Here is a 26,911-nt window from a genome sequence, read left to right as displayed (position 1 = left end):
ACTTTGACCTAATTGAGACATTACATTCTGCGGGTTTACTAATCAATAGAAATAACTCGCGTTCTACCGTGTTGACTATTAAGCACAGTGCTCTGAGGAATTGTTTGAAATGATCCCGCCATCTCGTTTTTATCACCGCACCGCCTGCCACAGGAGTAGTGTTCATCCATACTACTTGGAGCCATTGCGTTCGTCCACAGTGCGTTTCCAGCAATCTTATTTGCCACGTACATACGGCTTTGGAATGAGCTCCCCTCCACGGTGTTTCCCGAGCGCTATGACATGTCCTTCTTCAAACGAAGCTTGTGGAGGTTACTTAACGGTAGACAGTGGCTTAGGTGTGCCCCTGGCATTGCTGACGTCCATGGGCGACGGTATCCACTCTCTGTCAGGTGGGCCATATGCTGATCTTCCTACAAAGGCAATATAAAATAGTATCTGTGGAAGATTTGTGGTGGTGTGATAGTATTTCTCATATCCTAAATGCCGGGCTGACCTCTGACAGACGCAACGGATTCTCTGATCTGATATTCTGAAATAGTGCAAACAACAAATGATGCAGATATTAAAATTAAATATTGGCTTGATTAGGATAACCTATATATACAATCAATGATACAGTTAAATTATTTAGGATCAGTTACTAAAATTACGAACAGGTGAAGTGAGTAGAGTTACTAATAGACCTAGTAGAAGTGGCAGAGCATCCGCATAATTCATTATGATTATTGAACAACGTGTTCATACACTGCCTTTGATTTCCGTTCCTGGATTGCTTCACTCATTCGCGAAGTCGTTCGTGAACGTTGGTAACCTCTCACCATCAAGTGGCCACGTACTGCCTTCGAAGTCAATGAAATAAGAATGTAAATATGGGGCATACGATCTCACGGCTTTAGTTGGCTTTTGTACTGTTTTCTTGGCACATACGGAACTTAAAAATATAATTAATACAAAATAAGAAGACTGTCTAAAATAAATCTTCAAGCCAAGGTGCACAATAGACTCGTATCATTTCAATACTACACTCGACATGCCATAGGCGTCTTCGAAACATGTCAAGTAAAATGTTGAATATTCTCATGTTACTATTTATTTTTGGTGAGAGTTATGGTGTTGTTTATAAATTGAATGGTGAGTTTTTTAACTGTACCATAAACTACGTATATATTAAGTTGGAGAAAACTCTTTTCACATTATAGTATGTATGAACTTGTAATAAAATCTATTTGTATATGGCTGGTTTTGGTATCATTAAAAGTTTAAATTTTAAAGAAGACAATTCCAAATTCGTATTAGGAAAATGTGTGATTTTTATTTATTTTTCGTACTATCAACATGAGTACATGATGAAAAAATGGTACCTGCATACTTTAGTTAAATGTAAATAAACTATATTAAAAAATGTTGTGAATTTTCTTAAAAAATGCGTAAAAACTTTTCCTCAACCTTATTTTTACTGCCTGTAAAGACAGATTTTTTCGTCTAGTAAAGCGAAAATTATATCAGTAATGGATTATATCGAGCCTCAACCCAGTAGCTTAAGTACTGGCACCATGCACTCTCTCCTGGTGTCTTCCATACACTTATAATACGAGGTACCAGGAGTGATGTTTCGCAATAATTGTTTGCTTTCAGAAACCGATTACCACCGTATGCCCGCGTTATTCAAATTTGACAATTACGAAAATTGTTTGAGCAAGCCAGAAGGGATATACTGTACTACCAATTTTGAAATTATAAAGACTACGCCAAACCCCATTTATGATATGATAGTTGTGAGTAAAAAAATATAGCAACACAATTAAGACAGAAATAAGACCGTAATAACCTTTTGGTGATTTATATTAAAATAAATGGCATTTTAAAGTATATCATATCTGTGATATGGGTCCGGATGGGTCTAAGATACAAGTGAGGTACATCTGAAGTGGAGGTTAAATGTGGTCGCGACCTGAAGGATAAAACTCCCGGTAGGTTGGCAGGTACCAATTGTTTAAGGAAATACGTACCATACACGTGTTTTTGAACCAGCTCAAGGATAAAGAAAAAAAAGATAATCTCATATAGCCTCACAGATCTTACCTTTATTTACCGGGTACATATCGTAGGTTTTTTCCAGCTGCAAGAAAGTAGACTATGAAAATAAAATCTCGACACTAAATTGTGAATATATCTTTACAGGAATTCTCCGAGCACACAGCGAAACATTACAATCATTCTAAACTTTTCTACGGCGTGTGCTTGTTTGATAATCGTAACCAAACAAACGTTTCAACATGGGACCCGAAACAGAGCGTTGAGGCCCATCTCAACGAATCGTTTTGGTCCGAGCATCGCTTAAAAACAAAAGTCATCGATGTATCGTGTTCCAATGAGAAGGAGGATTCCAAGTTGGATATCGGTGACGCAATCGTTGGCACCGCTTGTCTTATTTTAATTCTACTGAACGTCGTTGGAAGTTTCTGTGATTTATACTTCAGTGATGGAAATAATAAAAGTAAGTTGTAAAGGACGAACTAACTCCATAAGCAGGAGAGTAGGATGCCACCGGCCTCGTTGAGTTATTAGTCTCAGATCTCATTACCTTTAGAAGAGCGGTAGTTAATTTCTCGTTATAACTCAATATAGACGGTATTCATCTTCAGGTGTGCATGTTTTCTAGTTGCCGCTCAACACTAGGTTTGGTTGTGGTTTTTTTTATCAGACTTTTGGGCAATATAATACGACGGAACGACCGATCTCCCGTTGGTTTAAAGCGTGATCCCAACAACGCTGTGGCTGAAGTCACTGTCCTCATCAACCCAAATCGTCCAGCGCTATCCCGGACGAACAACTTCGACTCCTGGGGCAGCCCCTTGCGGAGCTTCGCGCCGGGCGCAGCGGGAGTGTACTGTGCATGGATGGGAATAGCCCGTGCTACCGCCTCTTCATCGTTGCAATTATTGCACCCTCCAAAAAATGAGGGGCGGCGTGCCTCCGATTGCTCTGAATAATTGATGCTCTGGTAATGCCCTCGGGACTGGAATTCTTCTTCAGGATGGCAACTAGCAGCTGGCCGTTACAGAAAACGCTACACCAACTTACTCCTTCGACAACGGGGCACAAGGTGTCACCAATCACGCCAGCGGCTGGAGCCGTTGGAAGCTGTGCTCTCCAGAAGGAGCAGTGGGATGAGAAGCACGGTTCTCCCCCTCCTAATGCTGATTTGGTCCGCGTCATCCGATCTCTGTCGTTACGAAGCCTTATTTTTTTTTTTTTTTCGTGCCGGGGCTGAACCTCCTACTAGGTCCCCGCGCCTAGGGGGCGCGCGGGGTATGTGAGACTCAACGATCTGCAGGTGTTGAGAGCAGATCGCGGGCCCAAGGATTTTAGGGCCCACCCACTAAACGACTCCCCTGCACTCTTACACCCGACGTCCGATCTCCGTCCGGGGTCAGAACCCGGTCAGAGTAGGGGGGTTCCCGCGGTCAACACTACAACCGGACACGCGGCGCCACCCCGAGGACGCCCGACCGACGGGTCGTCAAGGCGATAGTCGACGACCGACGACGTCGGTCTCCGCGGTACGGCGGCCCTGACAGGCCGCCCAGGCGATGCCGCTGGTGTTCCGGGATACCCCGCTGGGCCAGAACCAGCCTGCCGGGTCGGAACGCGATACACCGCCGACCGGGTTGCTCTTCCACAGTATGTTCGGCGACGACAGCGACGACGAAAAACCGACGCGTCGTCCCGTCCTCCTGGTGCCAGCACGCTAGAGTGACGGTAGCGTGCGGCGCAGCCTCAACCCCCTTAGGTCGCCCCGTGACCATCACCGGGAGGAGACTGCCTCCTCATAGGGGCCGGAGCTGGACAAACGCCCTCCTCCGACCCCCAGCTTGGCGGCGGTGGCACGGTGCCGAGAGGGAAGAAGAGCTCTCCCTCTCCCGTTCCGCCGCCTCCTTCTGCGAGATGGTGGACTCGCAGAAGTCGAGCATCGCCTGCCAGGACTCGTCGCTGCCGAGCATCGTAGCCACGACGGTCGGAAGCGACAAGTCTGGTCCTATATTTGCAACGAGGACGCGCCGCTGCTCCGCAAAAGCGGGGCAGTACGCGAGGGTGTGCTCCGCCGTGTCCTCGTTGCAGCCACTGCAGTGGTGGCACTTCGGCGTCGGCTCCCTCCGGGCGACGAGGTACAGGTAGCGACCGAAACAGCCGTGTCCCGTGAGCATCTGCGTCGCTCGGAAGGTGAGACGTCCTCGGTCGCGATTCACCCAGTCCGAGAGGACCGGGTGGATCGCCTCGACGGTCCGTCGCCCGTAGGCGGGGTCCGCCAGGCGGCGAGACCACGCCTCGAGCACGGCACGCCGAGATTAAAGCTTCCGCGCTCGAACTTCCGCCGCGCCGGGACGCGGCTCCCCCCTGGAGTCGTTACAAAGCCTAAGCTATCCTAATCCTTAACCTAAGCCTAACCCTAGAACCTAAACCTAAACCTAGGACCTAAAACTAACAATCCTTGCAAATGAAAGAGATTGAACGATACTTCTGGAAATGTCTCCCAGAGGCTCCCATGATCCGTGCCCAGTAGGAGTTCAGCCTCTCTGTCGACACTCCGGTCAACTCCGACATACCACGTCATAAGCCAATACACATACAAATATGTTTTAACACTATACGTAAATATCTTGTCAATATTTTCAGATAAGGATTGGTACCAATGTTTTTCAATACGATGCAACTGGCGTAGACTAACTAAGCCATTTGACGAGACCAACCCGCGGCTTCGTCCACTCAAATGTTTGAACGGTTTAAGGTAAATCTAATTTCAAATCCTATCCTACTTATTGAATTGACTATTTCTACATATACGATGATAGATATTCCTTATCCCCTCGATGATAGATAGTTTTTTCATTGCTTTCATAGGCAGACAACTCTACGCCCAATCGATTGTGAGTGATAACTGTTCCTCTTATACACCAACAACCTTACTGAAACGACAAGTACTTGTGCTCAAGGCAGACGAGCATACGACCCTCCTGATGGTGAGTGGTTATCGTCGCCCATGGATGTCAGCAATGCCAAAGACAGAGCCAAGCCACTACCTACCGTTAAGTACTCTCCACAAGCCTCGTTTGAAGATGTACATATCATAGTGGTCGGGAAACACCGTAGAAGGGAGCTCATTCCAAAGCCCGATGGTACGTCGAAAAAAAGATCTCTGGAAACACACACTGTGAGTGAGCGCAGTGCTTCGAGGTAATATGGATGAACGCTACTGTGGTAGCGAGCGGTGCGATAGTAAAAACGAGATGATGGGATCATCTCAAACAATCCTTCTAAGAACTTCGCATCCGAACGGCCCTCTCCTGTATGGAGTCAAATGGAAGTAGCTGGTATTTAGGAGCCCCGACTCAGAGATGGGAGCAGTACTCCACGCAAGATCGGACTTGTGCTTTATAAAGAAAAAGCCTTTGTCCAGGCGTGAAGTACCGCTTTTCTCTGTACAGAACTCCCAGCATTTTTGATACCAACTTGGCTTTGCCCTCCAAATGGCTCCGAAATTGGATATAGCCCAAAACGTTGACCCCAAGAAATCCAATACTCGCGGAAGGTTACAGGGATACTCCTTGGAATCGCGGCACCATGACAAAGGGGTCTTTCTTCGCAGTGAACACGCAAACTTGTGCCTTCAACGGGTTGAAATGAACTAAGTTCCATTCACCCCACTCGGAGATTCGGCCCAGATAGCTCTCCACTTCAGATACAAGTTTTGGTCACCTCTCTTGCACCACGCTCCAAGACAGATCTCTGTCTCTTTGCACAAACTAAAACGCGCTACTATACATAAGTATTATATTTACGATTACGTTATTGATGATAAGTGTGCCAGCAAACGATCTTAAGAATAATATCTCAATATAATTTTGTAGATCAATAATTTCACTATCGACTACTGTTTGCGTTCATAAGAGATATTTCATATTAAATAATTCTAAATATATCACTTTATTTTCAGGAGTGTATTAATGTGTTCGGTAATAATGATACACATAATTCTCCCAGTCTTCGTATGTAACGATAATCCTAGATATGTGGAACAGGTTTGTTGTGTTTATATTTGTATTCATAGATACTTCTCATTAATAAGACATAATAAGTAACACAAATGAAACTTAAAATTCTAGAGTTAAATTTAATAGAAAACCAGGTTGTACTTAGCATAATAGTGAATTGTCTACAAATAAAGCCTTAGTCGTTGGTGACGACGAAAACTGTAAAGTACTCGAAACGTCGGAAACAAGTTTTTAAGCTATTGCATAGCTTTTATCGCGGGCTTTGAGCGCGGCGAACGAATCAAGAAATTCCGTAACGAAAATAAAACCTAGCACCCCTCGCTCCGCCTAGCATGTAGCTCGCTTTCAACACATTCAGACGTTGCGCTTGTGTAGTGTTTAGTGAAATTCTGACCATCTCTCTCTCGCGCGGTCTAGCTTATGAGTGTGAAGGGGACGGTTAATGTTTTGCTTTTGTTAATGTTTATAAATATAGGGTGGTCTTATTTTATTATTGTTTTAATATTAAATTATTATTGTCTTATTATAATTGCATAAGTTGATAAAAAATGCTATGCAATAGCTTTACTGCGGCAGTCCTCGAGTGCTACACGTGTTTTTTTTTAATTAATTAATTAGTTTTAAATATATGTACGGAGATGAGATGTATAGAAATGGTAGTGCAAGGTAGAGGGGGAAGAGGTCGACCGAAGAAGACATGGATGGAGTGTGTGAATGACGATATGAGAGAGAGAGAGAGAGGAGTGAGTATTGATTTGACGGCTGATAGAAGAGAATGGAAGAGAAAAATTAGGTGTGCCGACCCCACCTAGTGGGATAAGGTGGAGAAAAAGAAGAAAGAAGAAGATATGTACGGCTCGGAAAAACCGAAGAAACTACTAGAAAGACGTATTTTTCTGTTCCCTTAGGGTCAACCTATCTGAAATAGTGTCGGTGATATTCTGTGCGAGTTTATGTAATGAATAAATTTCGCAAAAGGCTTACTTTGAATCTGCACTATGTTTAGCTTTTTCTGTCGATAGATAATTGTGAAGTTTTGACGTGATGCGAGCACCAGGACAGATTTTTATGATTTTATTAATACAAAGAGATGACTTACGATATTTGTAAAAGGGCAATGAGTGAATCAATGGTATATGATTTTTTTTTTTTTTTTTTTGGTCAGGAGGAAATCGCCGGACTTCCGCCCTCCCCTGGGGATGAAGGGCGGGGCATGTCGGAGTCGAACTGACTAAAACCTCCTGTCGCTCAACAACCCGCGTCCGAACCTCGCATGAGACAGAACCCATGAAAAGGCAAAGGGGGGAAAGTGAAGCGTTTAGTGCGGAGCACATCTCTCCCATCACCCTCCCCCTCGGGACGCCGGACTGGCGGTCGTCGGCGCCACGACCACCAGCCCTCTCGGTCGGCAGGCTATCCGGAGCCCGCCTAGATGGCGCCGGTTAGAATGGGTTATCCTACGGAATACCCCGCTGGATCAAAACCAGCGTGGGTCGAGGATAGCCGGCCTTCCATCACCCGGATGCTCTTGCGTAAAACGCGTGCAGAGCAGCTTGCACGTCGTCTTCTTAGGCCCCCTTTGCCGGTCCCCAGACCGACGTGTAAAGGGGACCCGAAACACTTAGAGGGCCAGGGCTTGGGCGATATCCGCCTCCCTGGCCCCCGCTCGACGGCGGCGGGCTTGCGCGTCTCTCACGCGCCCCGCCGCCTCCTTCTGCGAGATGGTGCACTCGCAGAAGTCGAGCATCGCCTTCCACGACTCGTCGTCGCCGAGCATCGATGCCACAACACTCGGCAACGACAAGTCGTTTCCTATTCTTGCGACGAGGACACGGCGCCACCCCTCCCATGCGGGGCAGGCAACGAGCGTGTGCTCTGCCGTGTCCAAGTCGCAACCACAATGGTGGCACTCTGCCGTCGGCTCGGCTCTGATCCGGTGCAGGAACTCACCGAAGCAACCATGCCCAGTGAGCACCTGCGTGAGCCGGAAAGTGAGGCGTCCTCTGTCACGATTCGCCCAGTCCACAAGGACTGGGCGAATCGCCTCGACGGTCCTACGACCAGCCGAAGGATCAGCCAGCCGCCTGGACCATGATTCCAGCACGGACCGCCGAGATTGGGCCCTCCGCGCTCTGACCACACTGGGGCTGGGGCGCGCCACGCCCCGGGCACGAAAGTCAGCCCGCCACTGATAGTCAGCGGCGAGCGCCTCCGCTTCCAGAACCCAAGGCGGCGTCCCAGCCAGTACACACGCCGCCTCGAAGGAGATGGTGCGATAGCCGCGGATGACCCTGACCGCGATGGTGCGTTGCGGCCGTTGCAGCAACTTTGCTACCCCCACGGCCAGGGACTGGCCCCACACGGGCGCCCCGTATAGGGCCATTGACCGCACCACCCCTGTATAGAGACGGCGCGTCACCTGGTCAGGCCCCCCGACGTTGGGCAGAAGCCGGCTTAACGCGCCGGCCACCCCCAACAAACGAGGGACCAGAAATGGTATATGATAGCGGAGTATGGACAGAGATTACATGTTGCGCCCGGCGACCCCAGTTTACTGGGCGAATAGCAGAAGAATAATGAGAACGTCGCATGTCCTGAATTAAAAATGTACGCCAACGTACTGGTGGTAGAACCTCTTGTGATACTGGTGGTAGGACCTCTTGTGGTACTGGTGGTAGGACCTCTTGTGGTACTGGTGGTAGGACCTCTTGTGATACTGGTGGTAGGACCTCTTGTGGTACTGGTGGTAGGACCTCTTGTGGTACTGGTGGTAGTACCTCTTGTGGTACTGGTGGTAGGACCTCTTGTGGTACTGGTGGTAGGACCTCTTGTGGTACTGGTGGTAGGACCTCTTGTGGTACTGGTGGTAGGACCTCTTGTGAGTCCGCACGGGTAGGTACCACCACCCTGCCTATTTCTGCCGTGAAGCAGTAATGCGTTTCGGTTTGAAGGGTGGGGCAGCCGTTGTAACTATAATTGAGACCTTAGAACTTATATCTCAAGGTGGGTGGCGCATTTACGTTGTAGATGTCTATGGGCTCCAGTAACCACTTAACACCAGGTGGGCTGTGAGCTCGTCCACTCACCTAAGCAATAAAAAATAAATAAAAAAAAAAACCTGTAAAAAACAATTAAAACTATTTTACTCGCTGTTTTTCAGTGGAAATATGTAGATTCAATGGTTTCCGGGGCCGAAACTTTAACATAAATGATTGTTCTGTAGACGAACAAGATAATCTATTGTATGTAGTTATTTATAACGGTGGGTCAGTCGCCAGTCTCTTGGCCATACTCCTGGCATTGCTCGCACCCGTGACCGACGGTGATCACAAACTAAAACCCGTTATCTAATACATATTTACAGTTTAATGATCGAAAGATATTTTTTTTATTGCTTAGTTGGATGGACGAGCTCACAGCCCACCGGGTGTTAAATGGTTACTGGAGAGCCCATAGACATCTACAACGTAAATGCGCCACCCACCTCGAGATATAAGTTCTAAGGTCTCAAAATAGTTACAACGGCTACCCCACCCTTCGAACCGAAACGCATTACTGCTTCACGGCGGAAATAGGTGGGGTGGTGGTACCTACCCGTGCGGACTCCCAAGAGGTCCTACCACCAGTGATTACGCAAATTATAATTTTGCGGGTTTGTTTTTATTACACGATGTTATTCCTTCACCGTGGAAGTCAATCGTGAACATTTGTTGAGTACGTATTTCATTAGAAAAATTGGTACCCGCCTGCGGGATTCGAACACCGGTGCATCGCTTCATACGAATGCACCGGACGTCTTATCCTTTAGGCCACGACGACATATAAAATTGTCCGTTTACTAGGTACTATAATACTTTATCCATTTGCAGCTGTATGACAACATTTACTACTATCTGCTATTCAACGGTTCAATGATTATACAAATTTTCATTATAATGTCTGGATTCCTGCTCTCATACAACTTGCAAATATATGAAGAGAGCCATGAGATTAGCTGGAAAATTCTACCACAACAGACTTTGGCGAGATGGTTGCGGTAAGCCTTTTTTGTTTTTAAATTGAAGTCTGTGTACTGCCAGTGATGGAGTAGAATAAAATAAACTAGGATAGTGATATCTTTGGCTAAGTATTCCAAAGATATAGTTCTAACTACTACAACAAGTAGCAGCCCGTATCGGCCCATAGCTACAGACTCCAAACTGTACTACTAATCTGTCTCCTTAAAATTTAATTTGAGCAAGTGGTGCGGGCTTATTCAATTATACATTCTTCTTCTTCAAATGCCATCTGGTTGCTAACATTTATGGGCGAAATTGACCACTAACCTTCAGATTGACCAAAGGTTCGGTTAACGGCGAAGGCTATAGTGTTTCAAAGAAGTTTATGCTATGACTGTCAGTAGTCTGACGGTAACATTACATGCGATACTTCACATTTTAGTGGGTCAATCCACTCTACGCGATGTTGAAAAATATCAAGGTCAAAAATGTCAAGTCTCAGATAAAGCAATCATAGATCAACTTCATAACCAGATGGTAATAGTTATCTTTTAACGGGACATTGCTCAAAATTTACCATTCTAGCTTGCAATTTCATTTTTTCCAGGCTTACTCCACCGTATGCCTTAATATTGGCAGTAACATCGACTTGGTTCAGACATGTCAATACAGGAATATTCGGGCATGTAAGTTTTAATATTATGAATACCCATCCTTTATTATTTGTTTATTGTAATAAAGTCTTCCGTTTACTCCGTATTGTAACTTCATGACTGCACAGAACTCTGCACTTTCCAGGTATTTCCAATGAAAGCAAGCAATAAAAGTACTATCCGTCAGCAAGCATAGTATATTCCGGCACTACGCATAAATTTTTTGTATTAAATACGCTTAACCCACAGACACAGGCCACTGATTTTCTCGCCGGATCTTCTCAGTAGGTCGTGTTTCCGATTCGCTGGTAGATTCTGCGAAGCACTGCTCTTGCTAGGGTCAATGTTAGCAACACCTCCTAGTTTGAGCCCTGAGGACTCACCTGCACGCTAAAGTAACGCTGATATAGCCTCTCAAGGCTATTAGCATAGGTAGGAAAAATAATAATTAATGCGTGCATTATGGTGATATATTCCGAATATATACATAGCAGATAACAAATCAGCCAAAAACTTTTAATAATGATGTATACTTTAGAATAAAGTAATTTGACCCACACGTACATAGCTAGACGATAATCTTCTTTTTTTTTTCGGTAAGCTGGAAATCGTCTGACTTCTGTCTACATGCTGGAAGTGGTTGGTGGGGCATGTCAGAGTTGTACCGACTAAAACCCACTATCGATCAACAAACTTTCGGATGAGGTTTGTTGATGAACTCGGATGAACAGAACTGATGACAGAACTAAGAAATGTTATGACTTTACCGAATATATTATTAGAATTTTTTTAATTTGATTGCAGGAGCTGGTTATGTCCGAAATTCGTGACTGCAGAAAATATTGGTGGCAACATCTCTTGTACATCCACAACTACACTAAAGACTCAAACTGCTTGTTACAATCTTGGTACATACATTGTTTTAAAAATATCGTTTTTTTAAATATAGTATTTTTAAATATTTAAATAGTTTTAAAATAAGACACCGGTTATTTACAATTTTACATACGGGTTCCATTAGAATATTAGAAATATCTTCTAAATGTTATATGTATAAACAGAACATAAACTCGGTCATTTTGGATTGAACGTTATCCCACTAGGCCGAGTATTTATGGTTAGACCTTATTTAGTAATAGTCATAGAGAAACATGACCCATATTCACCCTTTTTCTTTTCTTGGGATTGCTTTTGTCATTAGTCCTTTTGCTGACTCAATCGCAGATAACTACGTACGAACAATATTCAGTGGTAAAAAAAGAAGATGTGTGGTGTCGTGGGACACCGGATAGGAACGAAGTTCCTTATTATAAAAATATTAACTTTAAGTTCTATTCGAGGTATAAAGAAAATAAACCTGGAAGTTTCGCAACAACCCACGGTCATTCGGTAACGTGCGAACTTATTGTGGTACACTTCATTCACGGTTGTTCGCATAAGAGTTAGTGTATTGCGCAAACGAACGCTCTGAGATCGTAGTCAATGAATGATAAAAAAATATGTTATTGAAGTTATACTTCTTTAGGCGCGTTATGAAAAATTGATGAGAGTGAAATTTTACGATGCGCGCGCACCGTGACACAAAATTAACAGAATCCACTTCATTCTCCCACTAAATCGCTCATTACAATACGACCGACGTAACTTGGCGAGTTTGAATATAGCCGCAGGTGAAATTTCGCGCATGTACACTCGTAAAAAAAAGTGTTATTAGCATTCATTTTTCAGTAATATAAATGACAAAATGATTATTCAATATAATTCATACTAAATATTATTAAATTATTAACGTTAAATATTTATTACCTATTAATTATTTAATATTTAAAAAAAAAAAATTATTAAAAATAAAGTATAACTTCTTACGCGCGTACATAAGTACCCGCACCCTTTTTTTTGTATCTTATTATAAAGTTAAGTCGTACACTGTGTGTATTACTAACAAAAATCTTACGTTACGGACGTTTTTTCCCGGTTAGGGTACTCCGTGCATCGTCCCATAAGGAACTTCGTTCTAACTAGACTACTTGTGTTGATTTAGTGTATCGCATGCCTGGGTCAGCTCAGCCAGCGAGCCGATATTTGTGGCAGTTCGAAAGTTCCATCAAATCTCCCTCAAGATATTAGGTGAATTTTTTAAGGCCAGGCCAGGCCAGGCCGTGCGTTAAAAACAAAATACTCTTACAGGTACATAGCCGCTGATGTGCAGCTATTCATTTTTGGATTAATCATCTATCTAGTCAGCCGAAATCCAAGATCTAGGAAGATAATCCTCCCAACTGTTTTCTTCATCGGCATTGCCATTATAGCAGCCCACACCTACTTGGAAGACTTGGACGGTACCGTCATGGTTACTCCTGAGTAAGTAGTATGTTGATTATTGAAACTTCTTTTGAAATAAAAGTATAAATTAAGCTCGTATTTGAGGACATTTCTGACCAAACCCTCTCTTTCCTTCTTTTTTTCTCGCGAAGTATTCTCATCGTTTAAATCAAACAAAACCAATAAAAACTAAACCAAGCACATCACTGCACAGTGCTTCCAGTCACCGTCTTTGTCGAACCCGTCGCTTGCGACGAAGGGATTGACAAGCGGATTAACCCATAGACACAGCCCACTGAGTTTCTCGCCGGATCTTCTCAGTGGGTCGCGTTTCCGATCCGGTGGTAGATTCTGCGAAGCACGGCTCTTGCTAGGGTCAGTTTTAACAACACTCCGATTTGCCCCGTGAGCTCACCTACACACGTTAGGGTGAAGCTGAAATAGCCTCTCAAGGCTATCAGCAGTGAAAAAAAAACAGTGTTTTGCCAACAGTATTTTTGTTTTTTCTACCAGAGTCATTCGTAACCAAATCAGGAGAGTCCCGACGTTCTTAAAAGTGTACAGACGAAGTCACACTAATATACCCTGTTATATCCTGGGGATGGGTGCAGGATACCTGTTTTACTATTGGCAGAAGATTAATCTGAATTTGCACAAATTTAAGGTAGTTTTCTTTTTTATATGTGAATATTATTTTACCGGCGATGGAGTCAAACAAGAGCATCCAGATACCAGATACCAAGCAGTCACTGGTAACAACAAGTGTTTCAACAAGGTTCAGTACCATTTAAACATGCAAGAGTAAGTTCTACAATACTACGTAGTTCTGCAATGAAGCAATCATACGTTTCGGTTTGAAATGTTCGGCCAGGTGTAATTCTATATTTTTAATACTTAGACATCAATCACATTGTCATATCTTTGGATTCCGGTTATCATTTCACATTACATTTACGTTCATGCAATAAAAGTGAACATATATAGTGAATACGAGGAATTATAGAGAACTAGAAAAGCGACGTTTGGCCACTGCTACCCAAATCATGAGACTAGCGATATACTGAAGCAAAATAAAAGAAACCAATCGCAAGAACCTAAACATATTATGTACGTAGGTGGGATCGAAATAACATGTTGTAGATTGATTAGGGCGACAGTGTGATTAGTGCGAGATTTTGAACGTTCTCGATAGCGTAAAAGTTAACTCTAATTTGCCAGTTGGAACGTTTGTCTATGTTTGCCACTAGGGGCGCTGTTCCAACTGCATACAAATTTTCGTTAACTTTTACGCTATCGAGAACGTTAAAAAACTCGCACGAAGCACACAGATTCACTAGTCAGTTAAGTTAAGAGAGAACTATTCTAATATTGATGTACGGTGGGAAGTTGGGAATGGAATAATAGACATATTCTTGATACGGAGCCGGACTCAATTTGTCTTATATTGATTTTATAGTACTACATATGTAAGGTCCGGTATAAAGTCCGATTCATAATATATCACAATATCGCAAGGGGGCAACTTATTTTTTTTTTTGGTCAGGAGGAAATCGCCGGACTTCCGCCCTCCACTGGGGACGGCGGGCGGAGCATGTCGGAGTCGAACCGACTAAAACCTCCTGTCGCTCAACAACCAACGTCCAAACCTCACATGAGACAGAACTCATGAAAAGGCAAAGGGGGGAAAGTGAAGTGTTTAGTGCGGAGCACATCTCTCCCATCACCCTCCCCCTCGGGACGCCGGACTGGCGGTCGTCGGCGCCACGACCACCAGCCCTCTCGGTCGGCAGGCTATCCGGAGCCCGCCTAGATGGCGCCGGTTAGAGTGAGCTATCCTACGGAATACCCCGCTGGGTCAGAACCAGCGTGGGTCGAGGATAAAGGCGGCAACTTGCGATATTATCTGTGACATTTCGTTTCATCAGGAATTTACCAGACTATAAGGTTTTCTCCTAATCATGATGTATACTTAGTATACTGTATGCTCAAAACAGTACTCGTAATATTTCAACAAATTATTTTATCGTAAGCTTTTACTTCACTACAACGCTGGTCAACTTTGACTTTAATTTTTTTTAGAAATATAAATTGCTCTGCTGCATGCTTGGTCCGCTGCCAGTAGTCCTAGGTTCTGGCATCATGGTCACGGCCTCGTATTTCTACATGGACGCGCCAAGGTCTTCAGTCATGTTGAGAACAATTTATGCTGCAACTGCGAAACCTACTTATGGACTGCTGTTTACAGTTCTTATATGCGCAATGATCATGAAACTTGAAAGTACGTATGGCTTTCTTGTATTAATACCGTCTGATAGTTGCTCTATTATCAATGGAATATTAAATTTACTAACGAACTAGCTTTTGCCCGCGACTTCGTCCGCTTGGAATAGTTAATTAGTTACTTTGGCATAAAGCAAAATTTTACCCGCCTCTTCATTTACGTAGAAAGTGAAAATATTTTTGAATAATAGAATATTAAGGAGCTATTTAAGGTACCAAAATCACGCTTTTTAACCGCCTTCGCCGCTTTAGCCGCCGCGTAAAGAAAAAAATATTATAGGCATCACTCAGACATTACATATAATAATAATATTGTTCAGTTTCTGAACGTCAAAATGTCATCCAGCGACGCCATGACACCAATCATCTTTCAAATTCAGCCGCCAAGAGCAACGCATCCTGAAAGGTGACTTCGTCGAAAAATAAAATAACATTTGGTATAAGATAATTGCGTCATACTCATTATCACTTTTATTGAACACCCCTAGTTTTTTATGATTGAAAGTTTACTGGTGGCCCGAAGGCCTTTCCAGTTTCACCAGGACAGGTGGGCGAGCAAAGGCTCAGCCAAGAGGGGTGGGATTTGCTAACAACTGCCCGAGCGCCTCCGAAGGAGACCTAACAACTCAAGAGCAATTGTTTCGCGAATGAATCTACTACCGGATCGGAATCGCGACCCGCTGAGAAGATCCGGCGAGAAACTCAGCGGGCTGATGCATGGGTTAGGTTGCACGTCGACCTCTTTGTCGAGTTCGACGAGTACGGTTACCGGGGTCCCTAAGCCTGCCCCTAGTATTAGAGCTGAAGGCATCTAATGCAAAGGTTATTGGATCTGATGGATCCGTAAGGACGTGTCTAGGGCGTCGACGGTGACTGGCTCCTGCATGATCAGGATTCGGGGAGTAGTCAGCGGCGGCAACGATAAGGCGATTATCATGACGCATAGCCTTATCGAAGTATCGTTCCGACGCTGACTTCATGTATTTCCGAATTGATTCGAGGCCCAGGTCGTCGTGTAGGTCAACGTTCCTCACGAACCACGGAGCCCCGACAGCTAACCTGCAAAAGCGGGATTGTAGGGATTGGAGGGTGTCTATGTGTGTGCGGGCCGCGTGAGCGAACACCACACTCGCGTAAGTCATGACGGGCCTTATGCAAGTTTTGTAAAGTGTCACCTTGTTCCGAAGGGACATTTTACTCCGCTTACAGATCATGGGGTAGAGTCTACCGAGAATAAACGCGGCACGGTCACGGACTGATTTTATATGCGGGCGGAATGTCATCGATGCATCCAGGGTAACGCCCAGGTACTTGACCTTCCTGGCCCAGGGTATGGGTTGTCTAAAGAGAGTAATCGGGGGTGTGAGATTCCTCCTCCTAATCCGGGAGGAAATCCGTGTGGAGCTTCCCCTCTGAAATAGCACCGCAGTACTTTTCGCTGGGTTGATGTCTATGCGCCATTTTCGGAACCACTGTCCTAGGGCTAGGGCTGCGCTCTGAAGCTTCTTCGCGATTAGGGACTTATTTCTACTAGAATAGTAAACAGTCGTGTCGTCGGCGAATAAAGCTAAATGGGTCGGCGGCGACCGGGGAAGATCGTTGACGAATAAGCTAAATAGGAGGGGTGAGAGGACAGAGCCTTGCGGGACTCCAGCTGTGAGAGGTCGTGGGGAGGAGCGGGTTCCCTCGACTCGATATCGAAAAGAGCGGTTCGACAAGAAGTCCCGTATGATGAGCACGAGACTATCCGGCACGCCCATGTTGAATAGTTTGAAAATCAAACCATTGTGCCAGACTTTGTCGAACGCTTTTGCGACGTCGAAGAAGAGAGCTCCCGTGTATAACGGTTTTGGTCGATTAAGCCCCACAAGAATGTGCTCCGTGAGGCGGTGCACCTGTTGAACGCATGAGTGATTTGTACGGAATCCGAATTGTTCATCGATAAGAATGCCCTTGGATGAGACGAAGTCTCTGAGGCGTTTGTAGAGCAGACGCTCATACAGTTTGCCTAGAGACATGAGGAGGCTAATCGGGCGGTAGCTCGTCGGATGATTTTTTGGTTTACCGGGTTTATGTATGCCGATAACGTCCGCTTCTTTCCACACCGCGGGAAAGATACAGTTCGCCATAGCGGCATTGAAAATAGATGCCAACATCACGATGAGTTGGACGGGTAGAAGTTTAATAACGCGGTTGGATATACCGTTAGAACCGGGAGCCTTGCGAGGACGTAGGTCTTTGATCAAGTCTTTAACTTCCATCGGGGTGACGGGTGGTAACGCATCAGAGGGTGGCAAGGAGGCTCTGCGTTCTACCTCACTGTCTACTAATTCTACATGAACAGGGTCCACGGATTGAGTGCTGGGCGTGCACTGGGTTTGCAATGTATCGGCCAGCAGCTCTGCTTTTTCGTCATCATCGAACGCCGCGAGTCGGCCTGAGGGGCCTACGAGGGGGGGCATACTTACTACCGTATCCGATTTGAGAGTACGAGCTAAGCGGTAGTAAGACCTTTGGGAGGGCGCGAGTCCTTCTAAGAATTCAGACCATCTGGCATCTCGGACTTCGGCGATGCGAGACTTTACGTCGCGTTGTAGGGCACGCATTCGAATACGATTTTCCGCGGTAGGATACCTGTCGTAGGCGCGTATCGAGGCGTTCTTAGCTCTAAGGAGTTCCCTAATATCGTCGGACAATTTGAAGCGGTGAAGGAAGTCCTCCGCTACAACTTGTTTCGATGACCTATCTAATGTCGAGGTGATGTGTGACGTTAAGATGTCTATGGCTTCAGCGGTATCCTGAGGAGACGGGATAGAGTCCGGGTTAAGCGGGAGCGATGGTGGATCAGATTCAGCCAGGCTGATGCCCAGCGTGTGCCAATCCACCACAGTCCTCGTGACGGGAACGGAATCGGGAGCGCGACCGAGCTTCATAACGACGGGACGGTGGTCTGAATCTAACTCTGAAACTACTTCGATCGAGTGTAAGCGCAGAGTTACGTTTTTTAATAACGCTATGTCGAGTATATCCGGGCGATGCGCGATATTTAGCGGGTAGTGAGTCGGGGTTAGCGGAGCGACGATATCGAAGGCGAGATCATCGACTAACGCGTCAAGCCGCCTGCCATTCGGGGTTGTGGTGTGTGAGTTCCACCTGATGTGTTTACAATTTAGGTCGCCCGCCAGAATGACAGAGCTCCCCATACCGAGCAGCGCCTCGATATCACTGCTTAGAACGGTCTTATCCGGTGGAAGATAAACGGACGCGATAACGATCGGCGCGTGTCCCGTCAGTGAGATTCGGCACACTGATGCTTCGATATTAGCGAGCGCGGGAGGATCGAGCGGGACGCAATGCAGGGCTCTTCTATAGTAAATGACGGTACCACCACCACGGGCAGAGAGCCTGTCGTTCCTGACCATGTTATAGTTCGCGATTTTAGGGTCACGGCGCGCGGGCTTAAGTAGGGTCTCCTGCACTAAAAAGATATCAATTTGGTGGTCACGCAAAAAGTCAGAAACCTGATCACGTTGATTTGCGAGACCGTAAGCGTTAAAAAATCCTATCGTTACGGATAGGGGCTTTATTCTACTTATATACGCCATTGATTACCGGCGGAGTGAGGGGAGGACGTACGTATTTAATGACGCGTATACGTCGGCGTATTCCTGCACAACGGCGATAAAGTGTTGTGCAGTGGAGGCAGCGCGAATGGCGTCGCCCAAAGCGTTAACGCGCTCAAAGTTGATCGACTGAAAGAAGTCGATCGCTAAAGCGAGATTGTCGGACGCGGTCGGAGGGCAGGTCGCGGGAGAGGGACGAGTTGCGGGGGCGGGACGAATCGCGGAGGAGGGAGTTGTAGCCGTGTTCGTGTACGGCAGCGGTTTTGCCCAGGCCGAGACACTGGGCACCGCCGCCGGAACGAACGCTGGCTTAGCCTGCGACGCAGAGGGTGCCGAGGCTTTGATGTCTGGGCCGGAAGCTCGGAGGCGGTTTTGGCGGGCGACGCGGCGATTTATTTTAGGGGCTCGGGGGCAACCACGGTAATTCGCGGGGTGACCCTGTGTTCGACACAGGACGCAGCTAGGCGGTTCCGTCGCGGTTTTTTGGTCGCGAGCGCAGAGGGCCGTGGCGTGATCGCCCAAACACTTAACACATCGGGGGCGCGCGTGACAGTTACGGGAAGAGTGCCCGTACAATTGACAGTTATGGCACTGGCTAGGAGTGCCTTTTTTATGGGGGGCTTCGACAGCGATACCAGAGAGCCTACAGACGGTCTGTGTGTTAAAGATTTTCTTACCCTCGGGGGTAGGCTGGAGAGCGACTAGAACCATATTATATGGCTCCCTACCGCGACCGGTGTGCATACGGTGCACAGAATTCACTGGTAGGCCTTGTTCTAACAGGTCGGCTTTTACGAGCTCTACATCTAACTCTTTAGGGATTCCGCGTATTACAACGCGGAGTTCGCGCTCCTCCTGGAGCGTATACGTATGGAAACTTATACGCTCCTTACGGAGGTAAGAAGAGAGGGCCCTATGGTCGTCGGGTGTTTGAACCTTAATTTGAATGCCGTTCGCGAGGTTACGGGCATTCGTGAAATTTATATTTTTGGCCTTAAGGGCCAGGCAAACTCGATCCCAAGCTGCCTTCTCCTGAAGGATAACCGGGGGAGGGGTCTGGGTTTTATTTTGTGCCACCGGACGCGGCGACGGAGTGGCACGGGCTGGGGGCGCAACGGGAGTCTGAGGGCGGGGGCGCGACGCGTTCACGGCTTTGCTAATTTTAGCGGCCGCGGGAGCTCGAGACTCCGCGGCACGCTTCTTACCCTTCTGTACCAGGGTGAATCCATCCGTCGATGAGGCGGGGGCGAGGTCGACCTCCATGTCCGAGTCAGAGTCGGAGCACGAGGAGGCGGGTGCAGGCGACCTACGAGCAAGTGTAGGTGTTTTAGAGGGCGCGACGGAGGCCGCGGATGATCGCTCAGCTGAAACGATGGTCACGGCGGACGACGCAGCAGCTTTTCTCGCCAGTATAGGCGACACGGGAGCGGCAGGCACGACAGAGGCTGCGGTGCTCAATGCAGAAGCTCTGCACGCAGGTACAGGCGACGCAGGAGCAGCGAGCGCGGCGGAGTCCTCGAGAGGGCTCGCAGTGTGATTGGCCTTGAAGGCCAAAAACTCCGAGGCGAGCTGTGGGTGGCGAAGTCGGAGGAATTCCGCGAATACAGCGTCCATGATCGCTGAGTACCCAGGTGGGGCGGCCCCGGGTCTTGAAAACACTCGCCTTGCGGCGAGGCCCCAACTTCTCGGACCTAAGCGGTTCTATTGAACACAGGTGGCAATGCGGCGCGATTACTACAGGACAAAGAAAAAGCACAACAAAACAGAAATTACGAAAAGAAACAAAACAAATAAATACTTGCAGGAAACCACTTTGTCGGCAGATGTACCACGAACACAGAAACAACAAAAGGAAACAAAACAAATAAAAACTTCCAGAAAGAGCACTTAGTCGGCAGATGTACCACAAACACAGGCCGCGCGAACAATGGCCGGGCTAACAAAAGCCGGGCGAACAAAGACCGGGCGATCGAGTGGACGATGAGCACGTCCGCACGTGACGGGTGCCTCTATCGGAATGAACACCCCTAGTATATCTATATAACCTATATAGAGATTCTCGAGCATTCTTACTCCTCAAACTAGAATTCATAAAAAAATTGCAATTAATGTAAGGTACTAGGTAGGACAATACAGGTTTGACATAGTCCTACCACAAATCGCTGCGACAGAAAGACATGCATACTATATTTCTGATGATTTCGCTTCCACGTTGTGTGAACTACAGACATTATCATAAATCACCAGAACTATAACATCTTGATCATTCTCCTGCCTTTTTCCCAGTCACCTGGGGTCGGCGCAACATGTTTTCTATCATATACAATTTCTTCACTCACACCCCTCTTACCCATATCGTCTTTCACGCAATCCATCCATTTCTTCTTAGTTCTACCTCTTCCTCTATATCCTTCCACATTCATAACTAACAATATCTTACCAACCTCATTTTCATTTCGTCTCATCACATGTCCATACCATCCCAAACGCGCACTTCTCAGCTGCTCTGTCACAGGTGCCACTTTCAGACTTCCCCTAACATATTCATTCCGTATTCTATCCATTCTCGTTACTCCACACATCCATCGCAACATTCGCATCTCTGCTGCATGCAATCGCCGGAATTATAACATATAACTGGTAATAAATAGACTGGGGGTGGGGCGTATTGTGCCCTGCGTGGCTGCCAGCATCCTACCCATTTCTGGTTTAGCGTCCGGTCAGTGGTCATGTAATACAATTAAGACCTCATGTTGTGATACCTATACGCTCTAATAGCCGGTTAGTACCATATAGTGTAAAGGAACTAATGAGCAAATCTTTAATTCTTACTCGTCTTCCACATAATACACTATCTCATATCTCATATTATGTGTTTCTATATCAGACGTCTTCCGCCCAGTGTTCGAGTGGGGTTGGTGGGCAATCGTGGCGCGACTCTCTTACTGCGCCTACACTCTCCATATGACCATTATTCGGTACACCGCATCACTGTCCACCGTTCCTTTCCAGCATTCGACTATGGCAATGGTAAGCGAAATAAATTCATCTCTAAAATATCACACACCACATACACCACATGTACATAGTTTGAGTTGATCTACGGCACAGACACAAAACGTGCCTGACTAGAGACTGGACACTAGCTGAGGACATACCAACGATACGCCAGGGTCCAAGTCCTAAATGATTCTTTTTATTTCAGGTTCAATACTACCTTTTCATCTTGACCGTCTCTTTGCTCCTCTCCATCCCGCTCTGGTTGCTGGTCGAACAACCGATGAATCAAATGTGGAAACTGTGTCTAAGCTCTTCCTCTAGGACGGCGCACGCACAGAAGAAAATTGAACCGGAATTGCAAACACAGTCAAAGTTTTAAACAGAAAGATTCATCATCATCATCATCAACAGAACCCGGCCGTTCACTTCTGGGTTTATATCCTCCGAGGTTCACTATAATAACCGGTTCTGGGCTACCTGCGTCCAGTGGATACCCGTCACCTTCTGCATGCGGTCAGAAAGAGTATAATGTATACATTTATTATGACATAAGTCAGCGGTACCAAGTCGGTAGGCAGCGGTTTGGCTCTGCTCCTGGCATTGCTGAAGTCCAGGGGCGACGGTAACCACTCACCATCAGGTGGGCCGTATGCTCGTCTGCCTACAAGGGCAATAAAAAAAAGTCTTATTTTGCACTGCACTGCACTGGTAGGTACCACAGCCAGTATCCGGAAAAAATACAATAAAAAGAACGCGAAGGAAATAAACGCACAGGAAAAGTCCACAGGAAATATCCACACATGGATTGAATTGCACAAAGAAAACCTCGCAATAGAAAAAAAAAAGATTAAGGTAAAAGCTCCTAATACGGCGGTAGTCAAAATCGCTTCCTATTACGGTGGTATTTCTATTTTCGACATTTATTCTTGTTTTATTCAGTTTAAGCTCACCGAAACGGAATCTATTTATTCTAAATCTATTACTTCATAACATAACTGACATTTTCAAGTGTAGCATATAAACAACACTACAAGATCTATCAGTTTGTAGCACGGCATCAACGTGAGAGGAGTTTCCATACAAACGCGGAACAAAAAAATAAGTACACTAATATTTAGATACTAAGTTTTTTGTATTAATAAGTCGTTCAACTTTGTTTATGTGTTATTTATAGCATTTTCCTACTATTATACTTACTTTTTAAATAGCTTGTTTCATATATGTAACTCATTTTTTACTCAAAAAATCAGAAACAAAATACCGCCGTAATACGGTACGAATTTTATAGATTAATCCTAATACGGTGGTATAACTCCGAAATAGGAAATATACTGGGCATATTTAATTGTTTATAACTTTCAATTTATTAAGTTATTGAATTAGTTCCAAGTTTAGTTGGAATAATTATTAATCTTGTAAATTAGAAACCATATTCTGCGGTATGTATTATTCATTAAAAATCTAGTTAAATATGAAAACTGTCGAGTGCAAAATGTTGGTTTCTTAGAAGGGGTAAAAATAGGAAGGTGTATTTTAATTAATCACAAATCATTTATTTTGTATAACTGTTGACTTGAGTTTTACACATCTGGGCCAAAAAACTGTTATCGTTTGATTAAGTATTTACATTCTTTGTTTATCGAAATTTTTATGGGTCAGAATTAGGATTAAAAAAATACGAGTAGTTTTCCTATTACGGTGGTAGTTATTTCCAGGTAACTCTGTGTTAGGTTCTATGATCTCCTATTACGGTCATATTCATAGAACATAAAATTACAAGTTTTAGGATTCCGTAGAAATAATAGAAAGGTTATTTATACTTATTTTACACAAAAAGATAATACAATAAAAACAGATTTAAAGAATGTCTAAATACTATGTACAAAGGCGAGCTTAACTCTTCATGAGTTTTCTTCCAGCAAACCCTTTTCAGAGAGAAATACGATGTATAAGAGGGGAATAGTGTACAAGTGAAAGGTTATTAAAATATATTAAATACAGTGGATTTCATTAATAACGACCTCGGTTATAGCAACGTCGAACTTACGTCCCTTGAATTTAAAGCATACTTTCGTAAGAAATTCATTCGATAAGAGCGACTTTGGATACTATAGCGTCAATTTCGGGTATAGCGATTTGTTTTTATGAACCATTTATGACAGATTCCCAGAAATCCCGTACAGATATTTCTATTGAGTCGGTAAAGGCACAAAGACTCATTCATAAAACTATTAAACTTTCTTATCTTTTGTTTACATTCACAGATGACCATCTGTGAAACATTCACAGATGGTCAAGCAAATGCTTTGTTTGTTTGTTCCTAAGCAGTCCTCAATAAATTTACCATTAAGTAATTCTATTTTGTTCATCTTAAATATGTATAGCTCTATTCAGACAGCAGTGGCAGCGGCCGCCGCATCAGCCACCGAACATTTTTATCCTTTCAAGCGATACTGATCTATAAAACAATGTAGATAAAGTTTAAAATTCTTTCAAAGCTGAAAGTGCTCTTCGCACCTTTTTTTTCTCCTACCAATGCTGATAGCCTTGGCAGGCTATTTCAGCTTCCCCTTGACGTGTAGATGATCTCATGGGGCTCAAACCGGGAGTGTTGCTAACACTGACCCTACGAAGAGCAGTGCTTCGAAGAATCTACCACTGGATCGGAAACGCGACCAACTAAGAAGATCCGGTGAGAAACTCAGTGGGCTGCGTCTATAGGTTGATTTCTTCTTCGAGTTCTTCATCGCAAGCGACGGGTTCGGCGAGGACGGTAACCGGTGCTTGAGGTACCTAAAACACCGTTAATGGATCGGGAAGATCCGTAATGACGTGCTTAGGGCGACGTCGACTGTTTACCATTCGGTCCACAAGATCGGGTAGGCCTTCGCATCGCTGTCGGCCGTTGCCACCAATGTCTGAATTGAGCCGAAAACTTCACTTACCTTAAGTTTACCATTAAGTTTAAGTCTAAAAAACCTTAGTTACTCCTTATATCATCAGCTATCTATTAGTGAAAGTCTCGTCAAAATCGGTCCAGTCGTTCCAGAGATTAGCCGGAACAAACAGACAGACAGACAAAAATTGTAAAAAATGTTGTTTTGGTGTATGTACCGTATATATATATGCATTTATATGCATGTGGTAAAAAGCGGCTATTTCAATATTACAAACAGACACTCCAATTTTATTTATGTGTATACATTCGAAATTCCCTAGAATTCTCATGTTAAAATACAATCCAAATCACTTTTAAACGCGGTAAAAATGTACTCTTCTTTCCGAGCCGACCTGTGTGAATACACTGTTATACTTACTAGGTACATTTGTATTATAAATTTCATTAAAAGTGGTCAATTAATGCAAAACTTACAATTTAACTTCTTCACATTTATATTATTTACTTAATAAATATTATATGTTCGGAACTTAATAAATATAATTTCTGACCCTCTGTATTAGGAACCGTCTACCGCAGTAATAGGCTCTGACCTCAGTCATACCTCCGTATTAGGGAAAATCGACCCGGCTATTTAAAACATTTTTTTAAATAAGTAATTTCTAGAAAAGAAACATAGACTCAAAAGTAATACGAAATTTAAATTCCATTTTTGACGATGAAAATTTTTTCCATCTTTAGAAATACTTACAAATGCTTATTTTTTTTTCTTACTTTCAAATTTTGCGAAATACCTCCGTAATAGGTGCTTTTACCTTAGAGCTTTTTTTCGAAAAAAAAATTAGGCTATGTCAAATTAAATAGTCAAACATATAAAATGCCCATTTTTACTAAATCTAATTCATTTTTTGTACTTTAAGTTCAGTTTTATTTTATACTCAATGGAGTGCTCGACGAGCCAGAAGACAAGTGACTTCTCGTTTCTAGCAGTTATGAACACAGATAATACACGGTTATGAATACTTTCATTTTCGCAAATTTCGTGACGTGAAAATCTACAGAATAAGTCTCATTGCATATATTATTATGAAGTATTATGAAGACGTAAAACAACAATATTGTACAAGAACCAAATAGGAACAAAAAATCCATGATTCTTGTTCGCAAGCAGCTGAAATAAGGATTGCTAAAAACAAAATGAAAGAAGCAATGAATGCAATATGTTCCAGCTCTCGCAATGTTATTGGAAAGAAATTATTTAAAGTTAACAAAGATGAACTTGCATGATTTCCAAAGAAATGTTCCCTTGGTATAACTCATTGAAATTACCAAGCAAATAAACACTTGCCGAATTCATCCACGATAGATCATGCAATTCCTGTGAAACATTTGGAATACAAACATTTGGATTTGAAACATGGTATTAAACGACATCAGATTAAACGAATTAAATCGAATTTCAATACTGGGAGATCAAGAATTACAGTCTCCATTAAGCCAAACCATACAAGCGTCTACATAAACTACGTTCATAATAAATGTACCTACGTGCAAAATTTTACTAGTTAAGGCGTTTACTTTACATAAGATAGCATGCCTAAGTACCACCTACCTACCATCACCTTTCACTTTTCAATTAAACTAAGCTCACGCCAATTTCTCAAATACGTTGCATTTTTATTTTTGATTTCCTTGAGTTTCCTATTATCCCCCATACGTACCTACTATTCGACGATAAACGTTTCGACAAAGCACAAAATATGCTTTATCAACTTTATACTATCCATGCCGAACTACGAAATTCATATCCTCCATGCGTGTATAGTACTTACAAAAAATTATAATGCAACATACAAAGAGATATTTTTTCTCCTACTTACGCCGAAAGCTCGGTTTTCGTCCTGCTATACAGGGACGTCTAACTTTTCCTCCCTGGGTACTGACAAGTGCGAATGCGCTTTAGTGTCTACGTCTGCTCTCACACATCTAAAATTCTCCGCCATTGTTGTACTCGGGTAATTTGCAATATTTTGTTCAGTGGCGTAGTTAGGTAACCAAGGGCCCTTGGGCAAATTAAAAA

The 26,911-nt window shown here is 44.3% G+C and overlaps 1 protein-coding gene across 3 annotated transcripts; it reads left to right on the top strand.

Moving 5' to 3' along the window:
• Nucleotides 1–852: 852 nt before the first annotated feature.
• LOC134198693 (regulator of hypoxia-inducible factor 1-like) lies at nt 853–26,496 on the top strand. 3 transcript variants are annotated; one of them, XM_062673863.1, is made up of 14 exons: nt 853–1,134; nt 1,639–1,778; nt 2,185–2,500; nt 4,681–4,792; nt 5,999–6,083; nt 9,926–10,092; nt 10,662–10,740; nt 11,512–11,615; nt 12,895–13,068; nt 13,543–13,693; nt 15,109–15,307; nt 21,835–21,962; nt 22,138–22,784; nt 25,652–26,496. In XM_062673863.1, exons 1-13 carry the CDS (start codon nt 1,056–1,058, stop codon nt 22,309–22,311), a joined length of 1,908 nt encoding a protein of 635 aa, XP_062529847.1. In that variant the 5' UTR covers nt 853–1,055; the 3' UTR covers nt 22,312–22,784; nt 25,652–26,496. The 3 variants fall into 3 exon arrangements, with proteins under 3 accessions (XP_062529847.1, XP_062529846.1, XP_062529848.1); XM_062673862.1 differs by having other exon boundaries at nt 21,820–21,962; XM_062673864.1 differs by lacking the exons at nt 13,543–13,693; nt 15,109–15,307 and having other exon boundaries at nt 21,820–21,962.
• Nucleotides 26,497–26,911: the final 415 nt, after the last annotated feature.

The sequence above is a fragment of the Bombyx mori genome, chromosome 19 (assembly GCF_030269925.1).
Source record: "Bombyx mori chromosome 19, ASM3026992v2".
Lineage (NCBI taxonomy): Eukaryota > Metazoa > Arthropoda > Insecta > Lepidoptera > Bombycidae > Bombyx > Bombyx mori.
This window is presented reverse-complemented; position numbering and strand designations above follow the sequence as displayed.